Source organism: Wasmannia auropunctata, unplaced genomic scaffold, assembly GCF_000956235.1.
Source record: "Wasmannia auropunctata unplaced genomic scaffold, wasmannia.A_1.0 LD335514.1, whole genome shotgun sequence".
Lineage (NCBI taxonomy): Eukaryota > Metazoa > Arthropoda > Insecta > Hymenoptera > Formicidae > Wasmannia > Wasmannia auropunctata.
In genome coordinates this window covers 169,237-188,518 of record NW_012027376.1, presented here as the reverse complement: position 1 = coordinate 188,518, position 19,282 = coordinate 169,237, and the positions used below count along the sequence as shown (strand labels likewise).

General features: G+C 40.6%; 1 protein-coding gene and 1 long non-coding RNA gene across 2 annotated transcripts in view; one reads left to right on the top strand and one right to left on the bottom strand.

The window, feature by feature from the left end:
- The window catches only part of LOC105456885 (disintegrin and metalloproteinase domain-containing protein 10), a 47,396-nt gene that overhangs the window by 15,608 nt on the left and 12,506 nt on the right, over positions 1 to 19,282 (bottom strand). Inside the window, exon 3 of the mRNA XM_011701245.1 lies at positions 17,643 to 17,761. Within this exon, the coding sequence (XP_011699547.1) occupies positions 17,643 to 17,761 (119 nt within the window). The remainder of the gene's footprint in view (positions 1 to 17,642; positions 17,762 to 19,282) is intronic.
- Positions 9,838 to 12,754, top strand: LOC105456861. The gene is made up of 2 exons (XR_975293.1): positions 9,838 to 11,422; positions 11,946 to 12,754. It is a non-coding gene; the product is annotated as an uncharacterized LOC105456861 (long non-coding RNA).

Below are 19,282 nucleotides of genomic sequence, written 5' to 3'. Positions count from 1 at the left end.
AAAGTGAAACGTAGCACCATTAATATTTTGTGCAGCAAGGTGTGCGAGATTGCTCGCCATCGGAGCGAGCGGAGAACAAAGTGGCGTCAGAAAGATGCGAACGTTCATCTCCCTCGCATCTCGAGACGCTTAATTCTCGCAAGAGGATTTGCGAGGAGGAGCGAGCGAGCGAGCCGGGTTGACTGCCGGCGTAATCCCGAGAAGTGCGCAGAGCGGATCTATGGAAACACAGAATCCTTAATCGGGAGGTGGGGTCGCGGCAGTGAAAAAAAAGGAGAGAAATTTTAAAAAAATAAAGAAAAATCGTGGGACGCGAAAAGGGAGCGGGAACGAGCGCGGCGGGCAGGAGGGTTGCGCGATCCGGAAAAGTGCGGCGATAAAGGGGATGAGGCGAGAAGATGCTCTCTCGAGCGGGATGAACAGGGGTTTAATAGCCGAGGGGGGCAAAGAGGGGAGGAGCAGTCGAGGAGGTTCACGATGGAGCTTTCACGGAGGAAAAGCCCTCGTGCTCGTTAGTAGAAAAATCCAATTTAGTCACCGAACGGCTAACGGATCGGCTCGATCGTGGCGCGTCCGTCGAGTCGCGGCAAGCGTAAAACGCTGCAACGCGCGGGAGGAAGCGCGACCGTGCGACGCTTTATCGATCAACAATCGAATTACGGTGGCGGAGCGACGGTCACGTTGATCTGAGTCGACGCGGAACTTAGCGTCTTGCCTCAGCTTTCACCGACGACGTTCTTTTACGCACTTATCTCGCAAACTCCGTGAAACTTCCAATTCACTTCATATCCTCTCCTTTTCCCTTACCGGAACATAATAAAAGTTTCGCTAATTGATTAATTAATCTATCATCGGAAAGAATTCAATTGGAAAGAACGATTTTTGTTAAAAAAAGAAAAAAGAAAAAAAAAGGAAGCAAGAGACAATATCTAATTGCGTCAAAACTTGTGAATCACTTTCGCAAGATCGACGCCGAAGCTGTTTTTTTTTTATTACCTTTTTTTATTACGAAGTTAAGTTTTCATTGGTACACGGCGTAGTTATTTTATTTCCGTGAAACCGTGGCTTTTTTTCCTACCTTTGTTTGTTTCGCGCTCTATACATTCTATTACATTTGGCACCCTCACGTTCTTCGTCGATTTAGCAAAAGCGCGATACATGCGAATGGCCAGTTTCAGCCGTTGAGCGCAGCAAAGAGCGCGGATGGGGGGAGGGGGGGGGAGACAGAACGCCAGGCGTTGAAAACTCGCGACTGCCAGCGTCGAAATACGCAGTGAAAATCGCGGCCGCGCGAAGTGGCCTTTCATCGGCGGCGGCGGGCTCTCCTCGCGCTCGCAGAGCAATATGCAGCGAATAGTACTTGAATACCGAATTGTTCCGCAGTCCGAGGACAACATCGAGGGCTATCCCGCCCATCGTGTAATGTCCGACAAAAACCGAGACAAAGAGAACACGAGTCATTTATCCATTTTGAGCAGCGCGTATCCACGGCCCAGCTATGGATTTCAATAAAAAGTTACGCGCGTACGATATAATTTCATTCAGTTTCATTCGTACACAGATATCGGAGCTATACGCAAATTTCAAAATAAACGAATCACGCTTGACGCGAAAATTAAAAAAAAAAAGTGTATGTGCAATTGCGACGTGATTTACAAAGCGACTGCAGATTACTTGATCTCATCACTTCGCGCCTTTTTATATCTTTTTATTATTTTCTTTTATTAAGTTAAAATAATGTAACGTAAGCTTCGCGAGTATATAATTTTCCTCAATCTCTCTCTTCACGTTAAAAAGCTTTACCCTAGTTAAAAGATTCAATGTCGAGCGATGATCTATGACGCCCGTAAATCACCACGGCGCCGTTAAAAATATTACCCTATATATCTGGCAGCCTTTTTCAAGATATATATTATGAAACTATACGTGCCGTGGGTAACTCTTCGTTAAACCATCCCCAATTCTCCGCGGCAATCTCTTTGAGATTGAAAAGCACGTCGTAATTTTCCTCTCGTCTCTCACTCTTGCCGGCCGATTTATGCATCGCGTGTAAAATCCCGTAGGTGTAATCCCTTCTATTAGCGCACGTTTAGCCCGACGTTTGTCTGATTTATTTTTATATATGTTTTTATGTAAAAATTAATTATTAATCCCGGACTAACGAGAGGAAAAAAAGGGGGAGGGACAATTAATTCCTGCCAGAAAGATAATAGGATCTTTCCAACGTGCAAAATTAATAGCTCCGTCCGCGCGATACTATACACTCGTGCTAGATACGCGAGCGTATATAGGCGAAAGATATTTCTTTGCTGGTGTCTTGCAGCATTAACGTAATCGATGGTAGTATCTATTTCGCCGTGGAGATCGCGATACTTAGTCTAATGAGCGTTGGTTAACCCTCGATTGACCTATTGCGAGCTAATCGCACGGAATAATTGCCGACCTTTTTCTCCCGCGGCGCAGCAGCAGCACAAATTGCGGTGTTCCTGTACGGTGTTGTACGTATGTATGTACATATCCCGAGTAGGTACTCGCGCTCTTGTTGATTTGCGAATCGACCTCGATTGTCGATTTTCCGACAGACAGAATTGCAGCGAGCGTAAAATAAGTCTCAATTTATCGGCCGGTTTTGCTGCATCGCGTGAAAATATCGCTGCTTACAATCTGTGATATTTGCGCGGAGACACGGCAAGACGATTGAGGCAGACATTTATCGGCAAATTTGTATTTACACGTAATATAATATATATACAAATATATAAAATATCATGTTTTCTTAAAAGCCCAACACAACAATAATGATTTATCAATTTGTATATTCAATTTAAATTTTAAATTGTAAATTGAAAATTAATTTACAGAAATTAATTTATGGTAAACAACGCAAATCGTCTAAATTATATTTGAATTATTTAACAGTTCTATTCGCCAATTTTAAGGTATCTCTTATCTCTTATTTATTAATTCTATAATAAAGAGATATCTCCCGCTAATATATGTATATTCTTAGCCAAGCTGATTACACGATTCCTTTTTGCTCGACGGTTTTAATTACCGCGGTAACATATTTATTACTACTAACACAAAATTAACGTTGCTTATTATTGCTACATCAGATATATATGTATATATATAATTGATTCGGTAAAATTAAAATAGAGACACACAAAGGCCAGTTTGAGTGTTCATCGATATCGATAACGACGGCAGATATAAAAATATATATTTATCTTTACGCTAATTATCGCATCCGTATTTTCATAAATAAACATGAAATTTCGTATATTTATAAATACAAATTTTCCAAACGAAATGAAGTTATACACGTTTCGCTGCCCCTCTTGATTAAAGGCGACGCTCATTCCTTCGATACCCTTGCCCGCCTCGATTAATCAGCTCGCAATCACGGGAAAGCGATGCAATCTCTCTCTCTCTCTCTCTGTCTCTCGGCGAAACCTGCAGCTATTGTTTTTCCTCGTTCTCTCGGGCACTCGGAGCGCCGAAAGGATAATAAATATTCCGTTCTTGATCATCGCGGCAAATTACCAACTCGAACGCGCACATGCCGTCGATATATCGACGAATACGCGCCGGCTGGTTTGTTAATTGACTATCGGATTATCCACCATTAAGTCGGCTCGAATCATTGCAGACAGAAAAATCGGATCAACCACTGCGGATCGATAATACTAGTATTATCGAGCACCACGGCCTGTTCGATGCGCAAAGCCGAAACTTCGATTACGCTCGCCATGCGACTTAATACATCCGCCAAAGTGTATTGAATCATTTTTCGTAAATAAAATAAGAATATAGCATATCTGTACCATTATAGTATTGAAAATTCTTCTATAAACGCGTTTGAAAAAATTGTTGAAAAAAAAAGTCGATATAATGAATTATATTAATATTTACTTCTTTTAACTTTAGTTTAAAAGCAATTTCTATTTTTCGCCATAGTGCTTTTAGTTAATGGATTAGCATTGTCTATTCAAAAGCTTTGTGAAAAGAAAGTCTATTTTCGAGATGGAAGCAAAGGTAAGAATGAAAGTTCGGCAGACAAGAACCAGTCGCGGTACGTCTGTCAAAAAGTAAAAAAAAAAAAAACGTTACGCGAGAGCGAAGGCCCGTTTAAATGCACGGATTTTGCACACAGTAATTTGCAGGGAGGGCATTTCGGAAATTGCATTCTCTTTGTGAGCGGAGCTCGGTATACTTGACAATAAGCGGCGCAACCCCCCGAAATCTCGGCTTAATTAACCGTAGTGGTCATAGCTTTAAGCACGCATTCTCTGTCCGTGTCCCTTTGTCTCCATAATTCGTATTCTTCGAGCGCGAGAAGCTCCGCTTATGAATACGTCGGGGCAAACTGGCTGCTAGCCAGAAGAGCCTTCATTCTACGATCGTGACTTGCTACCCCTTCGCGTCCCAGTTGCAGCGTCAGAATTCTTTGTAAACCGTATCCTTTCATCAAGCACACGTCATGATTCGTTCGCGTGCGATGCTTTTACAAAAAGATTGTCCCAAAAAAAAGGTCTACGCTTAAGAACGTATTGTATTATGCTTAAGAATAAATCCAAAGAAGCCCGGTTGATTAATCGGTGCAAACAAATATGAAGCGAAGTTAACAAAATATATTACACAAACACGTTCGCAGCATGGATTTCAATAATTATTCTATAAACCAATAAAAATTTAATTATTCCATATTTGTTCAGATTCGAAATAACCTTTGCTTTATTTCAATCACAAACAGATTTTTAATCGAGTTAAATCAAAATAAAAACAAAAAGCTTTTAACATGTATAGTAATTAATGTGTAACGCATAAGGATATGAAAATTGCGCGGATTAAACAAAATAAACTTCGGCAGTTTCAGTAAAAATCGAAACCCCGCTTTTAGTATTTTAATTTGTAGGCGGTTTTTGCCTCGGTATAACGCGCTTTGCGGTTTAATTACCAGGGTAATTTAAAAATAAGAATTAAAATAAAGCGAGAGAGAATTTCGAATTTGATTAAATGTACTGTGGAAAAGCGTAATGATATGGAATTATTTCGTAACTTTCATAATTCGGCAAACTAATTATAAATAAACGAATAAATCGAAACAAAAATATCGCTTTCTATTAGAAATTAATTTCTCAATGTATATTTTTATCGAAGAGGTTTTCTTTTATATCTGAAAATTTGAGCTAAATAAAGCCATCTGATCCTCAGGACCAAATCGTATTACATAACATCCAATATCCAGATAAATACAACTCGTGGAAAAAATGGAAGGACACGAGATAAAAGAGATTTGAAAAGAACTCGAAGTACGATTTTATTTCTTTTAGAAAAATACAGAAATTTTAAATATATAACGATTTATATAACTTGTGTTTGAATCGTGAAATTAAAAATAAAATATTAATAAAATCTATAACAGGCGTAATCTACACATTGAAATCCAATTAAATTCTACAAGTTAAACGTTATAAATTAAAAATGAAGTTATCTGTCGTATTGCTTCTAATCGCGTCTGAAAATCACATTTGCTGCATTTAGTATCGAATGCACGCTTACAATCATGAGGAGAACGAAATTTGCGAGCAGATCGCTTTAACGTTCCGGTAAATTGGCTGTCAACAGGAATCAGAGTTCTTTCGACAGGCGGAGAGCCGTCGTCAAAGAGGCTTTTCTCCGGCTGGAAGCCGGGTCGAGAATAAAACGAGCGAGAGAACACGAACATTTCGACAAATAGGTACGTATCGTTTGTTAAAGAGTTTAACTCGCCGCATCAGCCCGTAGAAACAATGAGTCGTTCCGAGTCGGCATCGCGGTAACTGCATTCGCGCACTAGCAAAGTGCGCGAAGTGCATTTCGCTGGCGTTATCGGCGCAATTCGGGCGCCGAACACCCGCGTTCTCTCGGGAGCCGAGGGAGACGAAATACGGCCAAAATATCGTTATAGCTATTACCGCGGAACATTGAGCGGAGGGAAAGACGGGATTGGCCTACTTTTCCGCCGGCGAGAACCCTCCCCAGAGGAGCGCGGAAGAACCGACATTACTCGCGGACTTTGAAATTTCGCCTATTGGGAGACGACGCGGGGATTCCGCCGACTATGACAAATGGCCCGGCAATTTTTGCGCTTCTCGAAAAGCGCCCCTATATGATCGATTCCCGGACACCGCTGGTCGTAGCCGCGCGAATACAAGAGTCCATCGCGCAGGAAAGTCGCGCGGCGGCGGCGGCGGCGGCGGCGACGGCGGTGACGGCGTAGTCCATTCGGCATGTAGATGCGCGACGACAATGTGTCAAATACGTCTCAATAACGAATGAAAAATTGCTCTCGCGAAATCATTCGCCTGCATATATATTCCAAAGCTGATGTCCTGAGTTCATTTCTGCTAATACTACACCGTAACGAAGTTACGCGTGGAGTTCCGCGGAGCTGCATTAACCAATATTTAATTGCCTGGCAGATCAACCGAGAGTGCTTAAAATTTAAAGCGGTTGAAATTTCGCGTCGTAATTAAATCGTCCGTAAATTTTAAATATAGCAATAAAACGCGGAATGCGCAGGTGGGGCACTATTTAGAAAACTGTCCGGGAAAAACAAAAAAAAAACTTTCTAACTCCCATTTGGAGTTACATTCGCGTGATAAATTTAAACCAAACGAGATATCTCGCGATAAAATTGTTGCCGGGTTAAAAAGCAACCGTTTCTAAAAAATGTAGAAATTGCTTAAAACGCACTGCAAACTTAATACTTCGCAAAGTACATTAAATACTTTATAACATCTGTATTTTTCGTTAAGCGGAAAAAATGCGAGGGGTGCACTTTTAAAAATTTTCTCGCTAATTAAAAGCATATTTGTCTGATGCTCTCACTCGCAGGAGATGCCGCATTACGGATATTCCATAATAAAAAGAGTGGGAAAAAAAATTTAGTAGGAAACTTCTATGAAACTCGGGGCTTGTCGCGAGAGACATTAACATTAAAGGGATTTGTGGCCCGTGAGTGGGATTTCTTTGGCGGGGATTTAAACGAGCGCGCTTTGTCCGTAATTGAATTTTAAGTATCACAAAACTCGCGACACGGAGCTCACACCAATCCTTTGTTTCGCGCGGATAAATATAAATACTTGAGAATTCATTACTTCTTTTTTTTGTATTCACTGCAGAAATAAACGGAGCATCTCCGGGTTCCTCGCGCTCTCTTCTCCTCCCTTTCATCTACAGGTCCTTTGATCAATTTCTGCTCGACGACAATTTAATTGGCCGCAAAACGATATCTAATATATTACCTCAGAAATTTAAATATCGTCATAACGATATAACGGCATACAACGAGAAAAACAGAAAATATTACACGCGTGCAAACATACAAATAATTGTATGTACATGTTCACAAAGAGGAGAAACCTTCCCGCGACTCTGTTTCGCTACCAGAAAAATAAACTCGCGACCCTGATACCGAGTCCCGATAATCTTTACCCCCGATAACCGAGTCGGACTTCGCAATACCGGTGCGACTCCGGGCATAATGCGGCAAATACTTTCATCGAGCGCGTAATAGCTCGCGCGCGACCGCCGACACATAGTATGTTGTGTAGCCTCGCTCGCTCGCTCGCGAAACTTTCCAAGACGATTACTTGCTAATGGTATACCGCGCGCGCTAGCCGCGATTCTCCATTATCCGCGCAATCGGAAATCGAGTGTCCCCGGATATGCAATTACACGCGCGTATACCGTCAATTAGGCAAGTTTAATCGCTAATCGGATTATCGTTGATACGCGTTATCCCGCACCAGTGCGCCCGCTATCAGGCCGACTCTGCAAGCCAACCAGCCGGCAGATTGCGGCGGCTTGCTGGTGGCCGTTTACAGAGACGCGAACGCGCGAGCGCGCCAAAAAGTCAAGTCGAACTAATTGCCGCGACGCGATCTGCGCGTAATTACTAATTTCGTGTGTCGCATGGATGCTCGATAAATTAAATGACAGCCGCACTCCGGATAATAAATAAAGCGCGGCAAGCATCTGTATCAAGTTACGGTATCGTATTTAGCGTAACGATTGTCGTAATTATACCACGTACCACGATGTTGAGCTTAATTACTACGACATCCTGTAATTCGTAACGCGTGTCTTTCGTCGTCGCTTTGTCTTGCAAAATCGAGGTCTCACGGTGTTTCTAAAGCATCTTTAATATTTAATTTCGCTGCTATTTTCTACGATGATATTTCGCGGTATAATAGCGAGGCGATTTAATTAGCTTGGAAGTTATCAAGTTTCAAACGTCAAACAACAGAAATGAATTTCGCTTCCAAGGGCGATATTAACTTAAAATCGAAAAAAGGTCGTAATAAAATCTCTAATCATTCATCGAAATTTTCCTCGATTCCTCCGATTTTCCGAGAGAAATAAATCACCTCGATGTTATCGATTCTCGAGGAGAGTGACAACTCTCTGATATATGATGACATGATGGTATCGATACATGTATAATAATACGCTATTTTGAATACATTTTGTCACACGACTGTTTTATGAAGCGAATATTTCACAGGTAGAAAATGGAAGTCGACTTGCGTATGGATATATTCGTATCGTATTACAGCCTGTATTTATTATATAGTTGTTATATGAATCAGAAAGTATAAAATAAGAATTTAGAATAAAGTTTTATCTTAAAATATAAATAGTTTCATTGAAGATGCAGCTGAAAATATCAGCAGCAAAATGTTTCTTATTTTAACAATTCGTGTATGTAAATTAAATGTTCATAAATTAATGGTCATATCAATCCCAAAATTATATATTTGTATTTGTAGTTCGTCTTAACTCATCCATTATAAAGTAATAGAGTAAGGAATAATTATTCAAAATTTTCAATATTTCTTTGCAATGTCTCAGAACAAAAAAGTAGTAAAAAATTTTGGTATATCCATTTTTTTCTCTACAATACTCTATATACACGTTTTTCAAGAGTGAGGGTGTAACGTAATATGAAGTTAACATCCCCACTATTGATATTAATTCCTGCGAATGGACAGGAGCAATAAATTCGCGATTAAGCAATGAATTAGAACTTGATTATAGCATATATAGTCAAAGTTTTTTCTAGTGGTGAAGGTGCTAGGTTCACAGAGGTGTACTAATCACCAGAATAGAATAATCGCACGGCACACTTTGTGTCGACACTCCCGACGTTAATCAAGTGTTGCGGCACTTTACTGTTGTATATTTCAACGAAAATATAACATGAAGAAATTATACCGGAAGCTATAATTCGTTCGCCATCGCGTCGCCTGCAGGCATGACTAATGCAACGAACGATAATAGCTGTAATTGTTCGTAGAAAATAATCGCGTTTCGATGGCTACCGTGATGACACACGGAGCGGCTCGTGCCCGCTATACTCGCTCGCTCGAGTCTCGGCGCGAGAATGAAAATACAATGCGCATAGCGACCTTATACCTGCCGTAACAAACACCAAGGCCGCACATCCGACGGTAATGCCGCACAAAGTATACAACGTATTCTTAATTCCGCTAGCTAATAATGGCACGCTGTAATAACCATGAGATACAACTGCGTTTCGCAGAGATAATACGATGATACGCACGCGGCGCGGGCGGTTCGTTGCTTGTTCGCTCAGAGTTTCGCGCAACTAACTGGCCTTGTATACGCACAATGCGTGCTGTGCGCTGTAAAAACACACACTAAGATCACGAAACAAATATTCAACATTATGAAACGCACTGAGCACACTGAGTTTTTTTTTATTCCCCACATTTTAACTTGCTTTGAATAAACGAACTGTTATTATATATACTTTATGGTTCATGTTCTGGATTCATTACCATTGCCTTGCAAGATAATATAGATAATTGAGACAGAGTTTGAGAAACATTATTATGAATCTCAATTTTGACAAGAAAATGTTCTTCCATCTGATTAAGGAATGTATTTAAGTTTAAATTTGTATTCGACAGGAACTTTTGACTACTGAAATCAAATTTAAAAAAATTAATTTAAAACAAGCGTGCATTTTGCTGTCTTGTTAAATCAATATAAGAAGATTATCATCTGATATATTATGTTACAACTTATATACCTACTAATTGCGACTTCAAATAATTTTCTTTTTTAATAATATCTCGAGAGAAGATGTAGAATGACATAAAACCGTTTCGTCGCAGTCTTAAGCTCATGCAAAATCTTGAAATCTACGGAATAACATTTAATTTTAAACTTCAAAACGCGATTATCAGCGTTAAAGCGTGTTAGAAATAAGGAAACTGACACGACAAAAATAATTTCAGTTTCGCGAAGACGTTTAATCAGTTGTGCATAAAATAGCGTTATCCCAATTAAAGTCGTCGCGGAAGAGAATATACGAGAAGGCAATCAACGGTCTCACCACTTTGCGCTCGCGCATACCGAGACGAGCGAGTCATCTCGCCCTTACCGCTTTATGCATAAATGCGAATAAATTACGTGTCCGCTCCTCTTTGGCGTCGAATTGCTTACGGCCAGATCCTGTGCACCAAAGTTCGGTGTCGAGTGCAGCTCGACATTCGACCGTGAAGGATTAATATAAAGTCTCGTCTTGTCTCTCGTCCACGTTGACGCTCCTCTATTCCGTATTTGAAGATGCATTCTTGTATAATGCAGCGAGAAAGAGCTGCTCGAATGGACAAACGAAACACTATACCGGCCACTCTTTATACGAACAAGTAATTAAATGCGTGCAAATTAATGCAACGAAACGTATCTGCGTCGACGGAATTTAGCGTTGCGTTGCGTCGATACATAAGCTGTTCAATTAACTTCGTAATTGTTTGAATAGGAAGGGTAAGCAAACTTTTTCTCAGCGTGCAAAGATGTTTGTTTGCGCGGCACGAGCGAATGGTTTCGCTGCAAAAGCAAACAGAGCAAACACGGAGTGAAACATGTGGATGCAGCGGCGCAAAGGTGCGTTTGAAATGTACAAGCGTGAGCGAGCAAGATGGATATGCTGTAAAGGTGCGCTTATATCGTAAAAGCGCGATTAAACCGACGTATTCGCGTTTGTACTGCGCTACGTAAACAAGAGAGCGAACGAGTATCGGCGTACATATATATACGCGAATTGATTCGCCATAAACGTGCGTTTGCGGCATTCGAGAGCGCCGAGTGCCCGAGTGATTCCGCTGGAAAGGCATGTTACGCGAGCACGAAACGATGGAGCTGATTCGCTGTGACACGGTAGAAAACGAACGTATCCATTCGTTCGCGTTCATCCCGGCGGCGGCGTACGGGCAAACAGGCAATCGTCAAAGAAGATACGCGCGTGGCACGAATGTCGATCCCGAAACCGTGTAAAGGAACCCACCCGCTCAATACGGAATCTAAACATCGGATTCCGATGTGAATTAAATGGCTCCATCAAGTAAGCAGAGGCATTTCAATATTTCATATATTTCACTGCGATTGCCGCTCCTATATTAAGCTACACCATCATCGACTCAGTTGGATAAAATATAAAAATGTGTGTGTGTGTGTATTATACATGCATATAATACACACATATATATATCGGGTTGAATTTTCGTTTTATATTTTATTCCTTCTCGTTGTTCGTGTGTATGTACGCGAGCAACAGAAAAGAATAAAAAATAAAACAAAAATTCAGCTCGTTGTATTTGATCGATATACAGAATCGAATTACGTAATTTAAAAAATAGATATATTCGCTTAATAATATCCATTCTTATATTTCCACTTTCTGCTCACTCACCTATTTTACGCGACAGTCTATTTTACTTTTCAACTGAAACTGTCGCATTTAAAATAGACTTTTTTTCTAATTGTTTTACTTTTCGTTATACATATCGTATTTCATTCGCTCTTTATTCGTATACTTTACTTTTGTACCATATTACTTTATATATGTTCATATATGTATTCTATAGCAACGAACGAGCTCGGGAATATTGCACGGGGATCTGGTTCACTGACGCAGGAGAAATTCATCTGCAGTAGTGTAAACGTTTCTATTGCGAGCACGAGGAACAGCTGGTGCTTGCGTAAAGTGTAAACGCACCTTAAGGCCACGGTTATACTGGATGCACGTCCCGACCGAAACTCATCCGGACGAATTCATATACCAGACGTCGGAACTAATCAAATACCTACGGTGAATCAAGTCGAGATGACTTTGGACTACCTCCGAACTACCGTTCCTCCCCTGCGACTACGAATTGCGTTTTTAAAGAGATCGTTGTTGACGGCGATTCTTTGTTGTTGTCCAAATTAAAATTATTGCATCGTAAGCACTCGCAAAATTTACCGCAAATTACGCGTTTTTGTTCAGAACTTATCATCCTCCATTATTAGGTTATATATACGTATATAATGTTCGTACATATTATAATATATCCACGGTATTTAACGGGAAATGCGAAGTTTCGGGACACTCCGTATAACGCGAGATCTGATCACGTAGCGTGTAATTACCTCCACTTATCTCAACACATTTAATTAGTTCTGATCGGCAAATTCCTATGCGGGTTCACTATACCATAATCCGCAGTGTACTAATATACAACTATAATCCGTATAAAGCTACCTTTATTATTTAGAATGCCATCCTAAATCCATTTAAGGTGATGATATTCCGAAATATATAATTAAGAAGATTAATATTGGGGAAATAAGAGTTAAGATCATTAATTAAATATGTTGAAATTAATAAAAGTAATATAAATATCTCGGCGTGCAATCTATGTCTTTCAATAAATTCACCAGTCGTTCTGTGTAAAACAAGACAAACAAGAATAACAATTAATTAATTAATTAATCGATAAATTAATTATTAATTATTCCGCCGAGTGAAATATATATACACACATAGCAAGCGCAAATAATTTAGTGAGACTATAATTTTAGATGCATCTCGGTTAATTGTGTCACATTGACGTCCGCTGACAGTTAATAAAACGGTAATAAAACGGATATGATTAATACGTCCAGTTGAAATGAGGCTAATACCAACGGTTGCTATAATCGAATACTGCAAAAGTGAACGCAGGTAGATCTGGTGGAATCGTAATTATATCTCAACTTGCGGATGCAATTACAATAAATGAATCGAAATGCAGCCCCCGTCCGCGAGTTTCAATGGATTTCCCGGTAGTAGAAATTTGTCGACGTGCAAGAAACGCTCGTTGGGAATTCTCGCGTACGCGACTCTCGCGAACCGCCGCGCCGCGCGCCGTAACTGCGGCTTAAGTCGTCGAAGTGAAGACTACGACGACGACGACGTTCGGATATTACCCACGGCAAGACGCTATTACGGCCGGGCTCAACTTCCCCGCAATCCCGATCGTCGAAACGACGGCGGCGACGTGGTCGTTCACGATTCACGATCCGGCGAAGCAACGGGGCCGCATGCACGATCAAGTTTCTGGCCCGTTCGCGAGCTTGCGGTTACGTTTAGTTCACCGTACACCGGAATTATACCACGGACTCTTCTCCGTCTCCCTCCCCCCCCCTCCTCTCTCTCTGTGCTCCTATTGTCCAATGTCCGTCTGGTTCCTGCTGGAATCGCTTACGAGACTCGAATGATGCACCATTGTCGATTCAAGTAATGCCATATCTACGTTTACGTCAATTTAACCATTAACGTTTACGAGAAAATTTTTCAAATTTTTGTAATAAAAGTTTAGAGTCCGAAACTAGTAAAGGAACAATTCAATCGTAAAAACCAATCTGAATGACACATAAGTTAAACATGTGTGTGGTGTGTGTGTGAAAATTTGATTTATTCTAACATCCCACGCTTAAAATAACGCTAAATAATATTTCGTTTATCTATGAAAGCAGAAAACATAAAGTCTCAAATTATGCAGTAATACATCCACATCTAATAGCAAAGAAAATATTTGCATAAGAAAAAATAAATCTCTTTTACATACATCAAAAGAAACGTTTAAACAAAATTATCGGTTATTTAGTTTTACTCCTGCTCTTATTTTCTCAGAGTGTAATTATTGAAATAAAAATTTTAAAGTAAATACACGCTAAAGTTATATTATATAAACACCTAATCGATTGTGATTCCGATTTATAAATCTCTCTCCCTTTAAATTCGTGGCTCCAATAGTTCTGGTCACGACCATAGACGTACGCGCTTATTTCCCATCGAAAGTCTATGGTCCGTACTAACCCTTTACTCGTGCAGACCCCCTCCGGTACAGTAACTGGCGCGGTGTATCTCCAATAGGGGAAATCTGGCACGTTTCCAAACGACGCGGACGACTACGACAACGGCGACGGTTATGACGAAAATGAGATTCCTAGTTTAATGCGACGACGGGCGTAAGGCAAAGTGCTGGCCGGAAATGTCAATTGGCCGTAATCGGCAGAAAATCGATACCGCGCAACAATAATCGTAACAGTATTCGCCGACGACTATTTGTTAAAAAAAAAAAAAAAAAAAAATCTCGCGCAGTCACAGCGACAATATGATTTTTAGAAAAATAGTATAACGTGCGCCTGTGTTATCGGAGGCCGAAACGCGGCGCGTAATAACGACGGAGGAATTCCGTTCCGAATTCACATTCGCGAAATTCCGAGCACTTTTTTTTCAGAATCCGAGCGCAATGACCCTCCCTCGCTTCTCTTCGCATTGCGCCAAACAGTATCTCGCGCGATTCACGCGCGGGGCTCTCAAATAATTTCGAATTGAAATCGAGCCTGCATTTTCGGTCCGTTGTGCCGCCGCGCATTCCGATGCGTTCGCGACGAGGCGCACGCGACCCGCTTCGAGATACGCTCATTCGAACGCAAAATTTATTTCTCGATTTCGCCCCGGGTCGCGACGAGAGTCGCGAAAAGTTACGAGGGGGAATATTTGATACCGGTTGGGCGCGTGCAAGGCGTCGCCGATCGATCTAACCGGAACTCTTTTTCAGTCTTCCATCAGAGAGAGAGAGAGAGAGAGAGAGAGAGAGAGAGAGAGAGAGAGAGAGAGAGCTTATCTGTTATTATTACTCCCTCTATTATTATTGGTTTATTATTATTTTCTAAGCTTTAATGTTTTTTGCTGTAAAAGGTAGCGATAATATTACCTAACTCAAAATAGTACTAGCAGCAACGAACTACTTGTATTTCTATTGTTAGCGGAGATATTTTCTATTATAAGAGATTCTAAAAAGCCTTAATAATAGCAGAGAAAAAAAAGAGCTGCATCTTTAGCTCCGAAGCATCTTTTACTCATTGTGAAAAGCACGGTTTAGTGAAAAGATATTAAATAAAAACAATCAAAACTCCAAGGAGTTTAATAAGACCGAAGATACGCGAGTTTTAATAATGTACACAGCAAAAAAAAAGCTTTTACTTCGATTAATTTGATGTCAACGTTAACGAACTTTTTCTTCAAAGTTTAATTATCGGGACGTTTCATGCTGCAAAATTACGGACGCATAAAGCGTTCCGGCCGAGACTTTTCCCCACGCTCGTCAAGCTGAGCGTATAAGATTTCTAGTCGTAACTTCCCGCGACGTCCTACATCCGAGAGGATGTACGGGTACACCGAGTTAATTACGCGGATATAACCAGGCACGCTACTAATAAATCACTATATAATGTTTTTGTAAGGACCAATCAAGAAGGATTATTTCAGCAGACGCTCTCGTACGGGGGACTGACTCGCGTAACGCGGAACAAACTCGATTATTTATGGGCACATTAGCGACGCGAACTAACGAGGGCGTGCTCAATGAATTACTGAAATCGTATTCAGCCGGAAAACCATCTGCGGTTATGCAATGACGTTAAACAAAGCGTTAATCCTCTGATGCACTTTGGGAGTTAAAATAACCCCCTCCCTCCTGCGCGCATTGCACATAATTCACTTGTCACGCGTGCAGTTTTGGGAATATTGGGTTCATTAAGATATATAAAAGGTATCCCGGAAGACCGCTATGTAAAGATAGAAAAAAAACCAGTTCTGAACCAGTAAGTTTCCGAGTTTTGAGATAGTATTTTCGTTGCTCGTACACTGAAATCCCGCGTGGGTTCAGAAGAACCGATAAAAAACCCGATAACAATTATAGAACTTTATTTTTAGTTTAGATTTAAGCATGAAATTATTTATTTTATAACGTACGGGTTAATTTATTGCTTTAAAATAATTACTTTACATGTTATAAATGTATTCGGCATTCGAAAAGCATATTAAACTAAATGTGTGAATTATTGTGACAATTATATAAAAGTGGAAATACTCCTCGACTGCACATTATAAATTCTGAAAAATAATACTCGTATATAATTATAATAAACGCATTTCGTTACTATCAAAATTTCGCCGATATTGCGTTTAGCTATGTGTGTGCGTATTTTACGATTCTTCATTAAATGAAACTCGTTAAGAAAACTCGTTTATGCTCAATTTGACTGATTTCACCGCGTGCCGATTGGTGAAACCCATTATTCAATTATAATCAGGTGCGACCTTTCAGTGATGCGAAAACGGATAGAGCGCATCAAAGGATTAAACGAGGCACCCCCTCCCCTTCCTCCCAGGTGCGCCGAAGCTCCGCTCGTACCGAGCGGCGAATGCGGCTCGCGCACATGTGCCGACGGAAGCCGCCTTGGACGGGGCGGCCGCCACGCTCCATCCATCACGAAGCTGAAGTTGAGGGATACCGGCTAATTACTTTGTCCGCGGACACGCGCGCCCGCCATCGTCGGCGTATAATACCACGCCTAATCTCGAAATGTGCTGACACTATACTCTCTTTCGTCCGCGATCGCGCGGTGGTGCCCGCGCCGGGTTTAATACACCTCGTTTACGCAATGTAATTCCGGTACGCGGAGTGAGCGTGTATAAATATTGATCCGGTTGCTGCAATGACTATCAACGGCGCTCTCACTGCGCCGCTCTATGACGTTGACACGCGACGAGGGACAGAGAGGGAGAGAGAGAGAGAGAGAGAGATTATCGGATTGTTGAGATTATCCCAGTAATCTTGAATAAAGATCCCCGGCTCGGTCGAGGCATTATCTGCCAGCGTAATTAGTTCCTTTGACCTACGCATTTTGCGCGCCTTATCGTTAAATCAACGCGAATAATTAGTTTTCTACATATAGACAAGCCAATCGAGAAAATAGATTTCCCAATGTACAATTGCGTATTACGCCGCTGCGCTTAAAAAAATTTTAAAAGTAATCTGTGTTACAAGAAAAAGAGATAACACATAATATTCATATCATAGCTTTCCGTAATGTTACGTTATTTTTGTTATCATTGCGTATTTGAAAATTAAATTAATAACTGCGGCGGAATGTGAACTACAGTCGACCGAATCGTTAAATAATTTCAACAAAAATTACCGCAGCATTAAAACGGTAGTATCGATAACGGCGGCGAGAGATAATAATTTAATTCGTTTTGTAATGAGATGAACATTTCTATGTGAAATATACACGAAGAAATACGAAATTCAATTTTAACCGCGTCAATTCTGATATAGCGCACTTGTGACAATTTAATCATAATAATTGATGGTTATATCGGAGTAATCTTTTAAATGCTATACTTGTGCTTTCCTCAATCGATGAAGACGACAAAAAAAAAATATATATATATAAGCGAAACTTACCCAAAACAGTGCCGACGTAGGAATGTGACGTATCGAAGGCTATCGGTCCGCTCGTGCTTTCGAAGGACACGTCCTTGCTGAATAGGCTCGCGTCGCGAAACAATCGTATCGTCCAGGATCTGTAAGATGAATTGCGATCGTTAAAGATCGGATCGAGAAAATTTTTTTGTGGCTCGAGCGGTGGACGGGGAGAGTAATTATCGGCGTTTCTCGCGTGCCATAATATCGGATCGCTTCGGGTCGTTACGCACAAGGCCGATAATCTGGTAATAACATGAATAAAGGAAAAGGAATCGCCAAAGCAAAGGAATAGGGAGATATTTATTGTGTGTATGCGTGCTATGATTACGAAAAACTGTATATCTTACTTAACTGGAGGAACTATTTCACTGAGGAATTATTTCGAGTTTTATTTTAAAGAGAGCTTCTGCCCCGAATATCTTTCCAACATCGATGGAGCAAAATACGGTGGATTCCTCGCGTAGCTATAAATGTTCAAAGTACGACGTTTTGCGCAGAAACAAAGGATTGTCGAAGGATTCCTGGGTACCGTGTTATATTATAGTACAGTTAGAACGTCGAGTTAAAATCCTCGAGCATGACCATCTCATCAGATTTATATATAAAAAAAAACATATTACTTTAACTGAAATATATATAAGCCGATATCGGCTCGTACAAGCTCTCCATACAGTACGTCGATTTGCTCGCGCACGAAAGAGGAAAATAACGCAAGTACAAATGTAGAGAATAAATATCTTGATTTCTCCACTGAGGCGTATTCGCAATATCACTCTCTCGAGCGATACTTTGTATGAAATGTCAGGTCAGTCTATATAAGTTCATGCATACTTATTATGCCGGTATATTTTAATCTGTATGGATAGAATAAAGAGGCTGTACCAGTAAAATGACAACAGCTAGATTATCGATGACGAAGGGATATGCATCGTTGATTTAAAAAACGAAAATAACCGTTCAAAAATAACGTTTCAAACCGTTGAAGTTGTATTAAAAGTACACATGCCAATAAATTTCAACGACACATTAAAGGGCCGACTTCCGTAAATGTATTAATATTTTCAATATTTAAAATTCAAATTCTCTCGAAATAATTCCTGCCGATAAGTAAATTGTGAATTTTCGCAATTGTGACGCTTATCGCCTCCTATTCCCGGCAAATGGACTCGCGGGATTGACCCGATATCATGGTGGATGTCGCCCACAATTTCAAGATACGACGTTCGAAACCTTCGAACCTCCAAAGACAGCTTAAACTCAAGACGAAACCATGTAACATCATACGGATCGAAGTGGCTTCTCACCACGAACGGATTCAGCGCTAAATATACACACGCTCTTTCGCTCCTGCAAGTGGCATTTACGTAACAAATCCGCCTTTAACGAGATCAAAGTCGGGTGAGATTGACGTTCGCGCCATCGAATCCCGCAGAGGAGAGTACGCAAAACGGATTAATATCACACGTTGACGTTCATCATCGAGACAGTCAATTATGACAAAGAGGCCACACGGCAGAAATAAATCAACCTCGAGCGATGTATGTATAAAATTTATTTTGCACATATGTATATATATACATATGTGCAAAAAACTGAGTCGACAAGGCACACAGGGGATA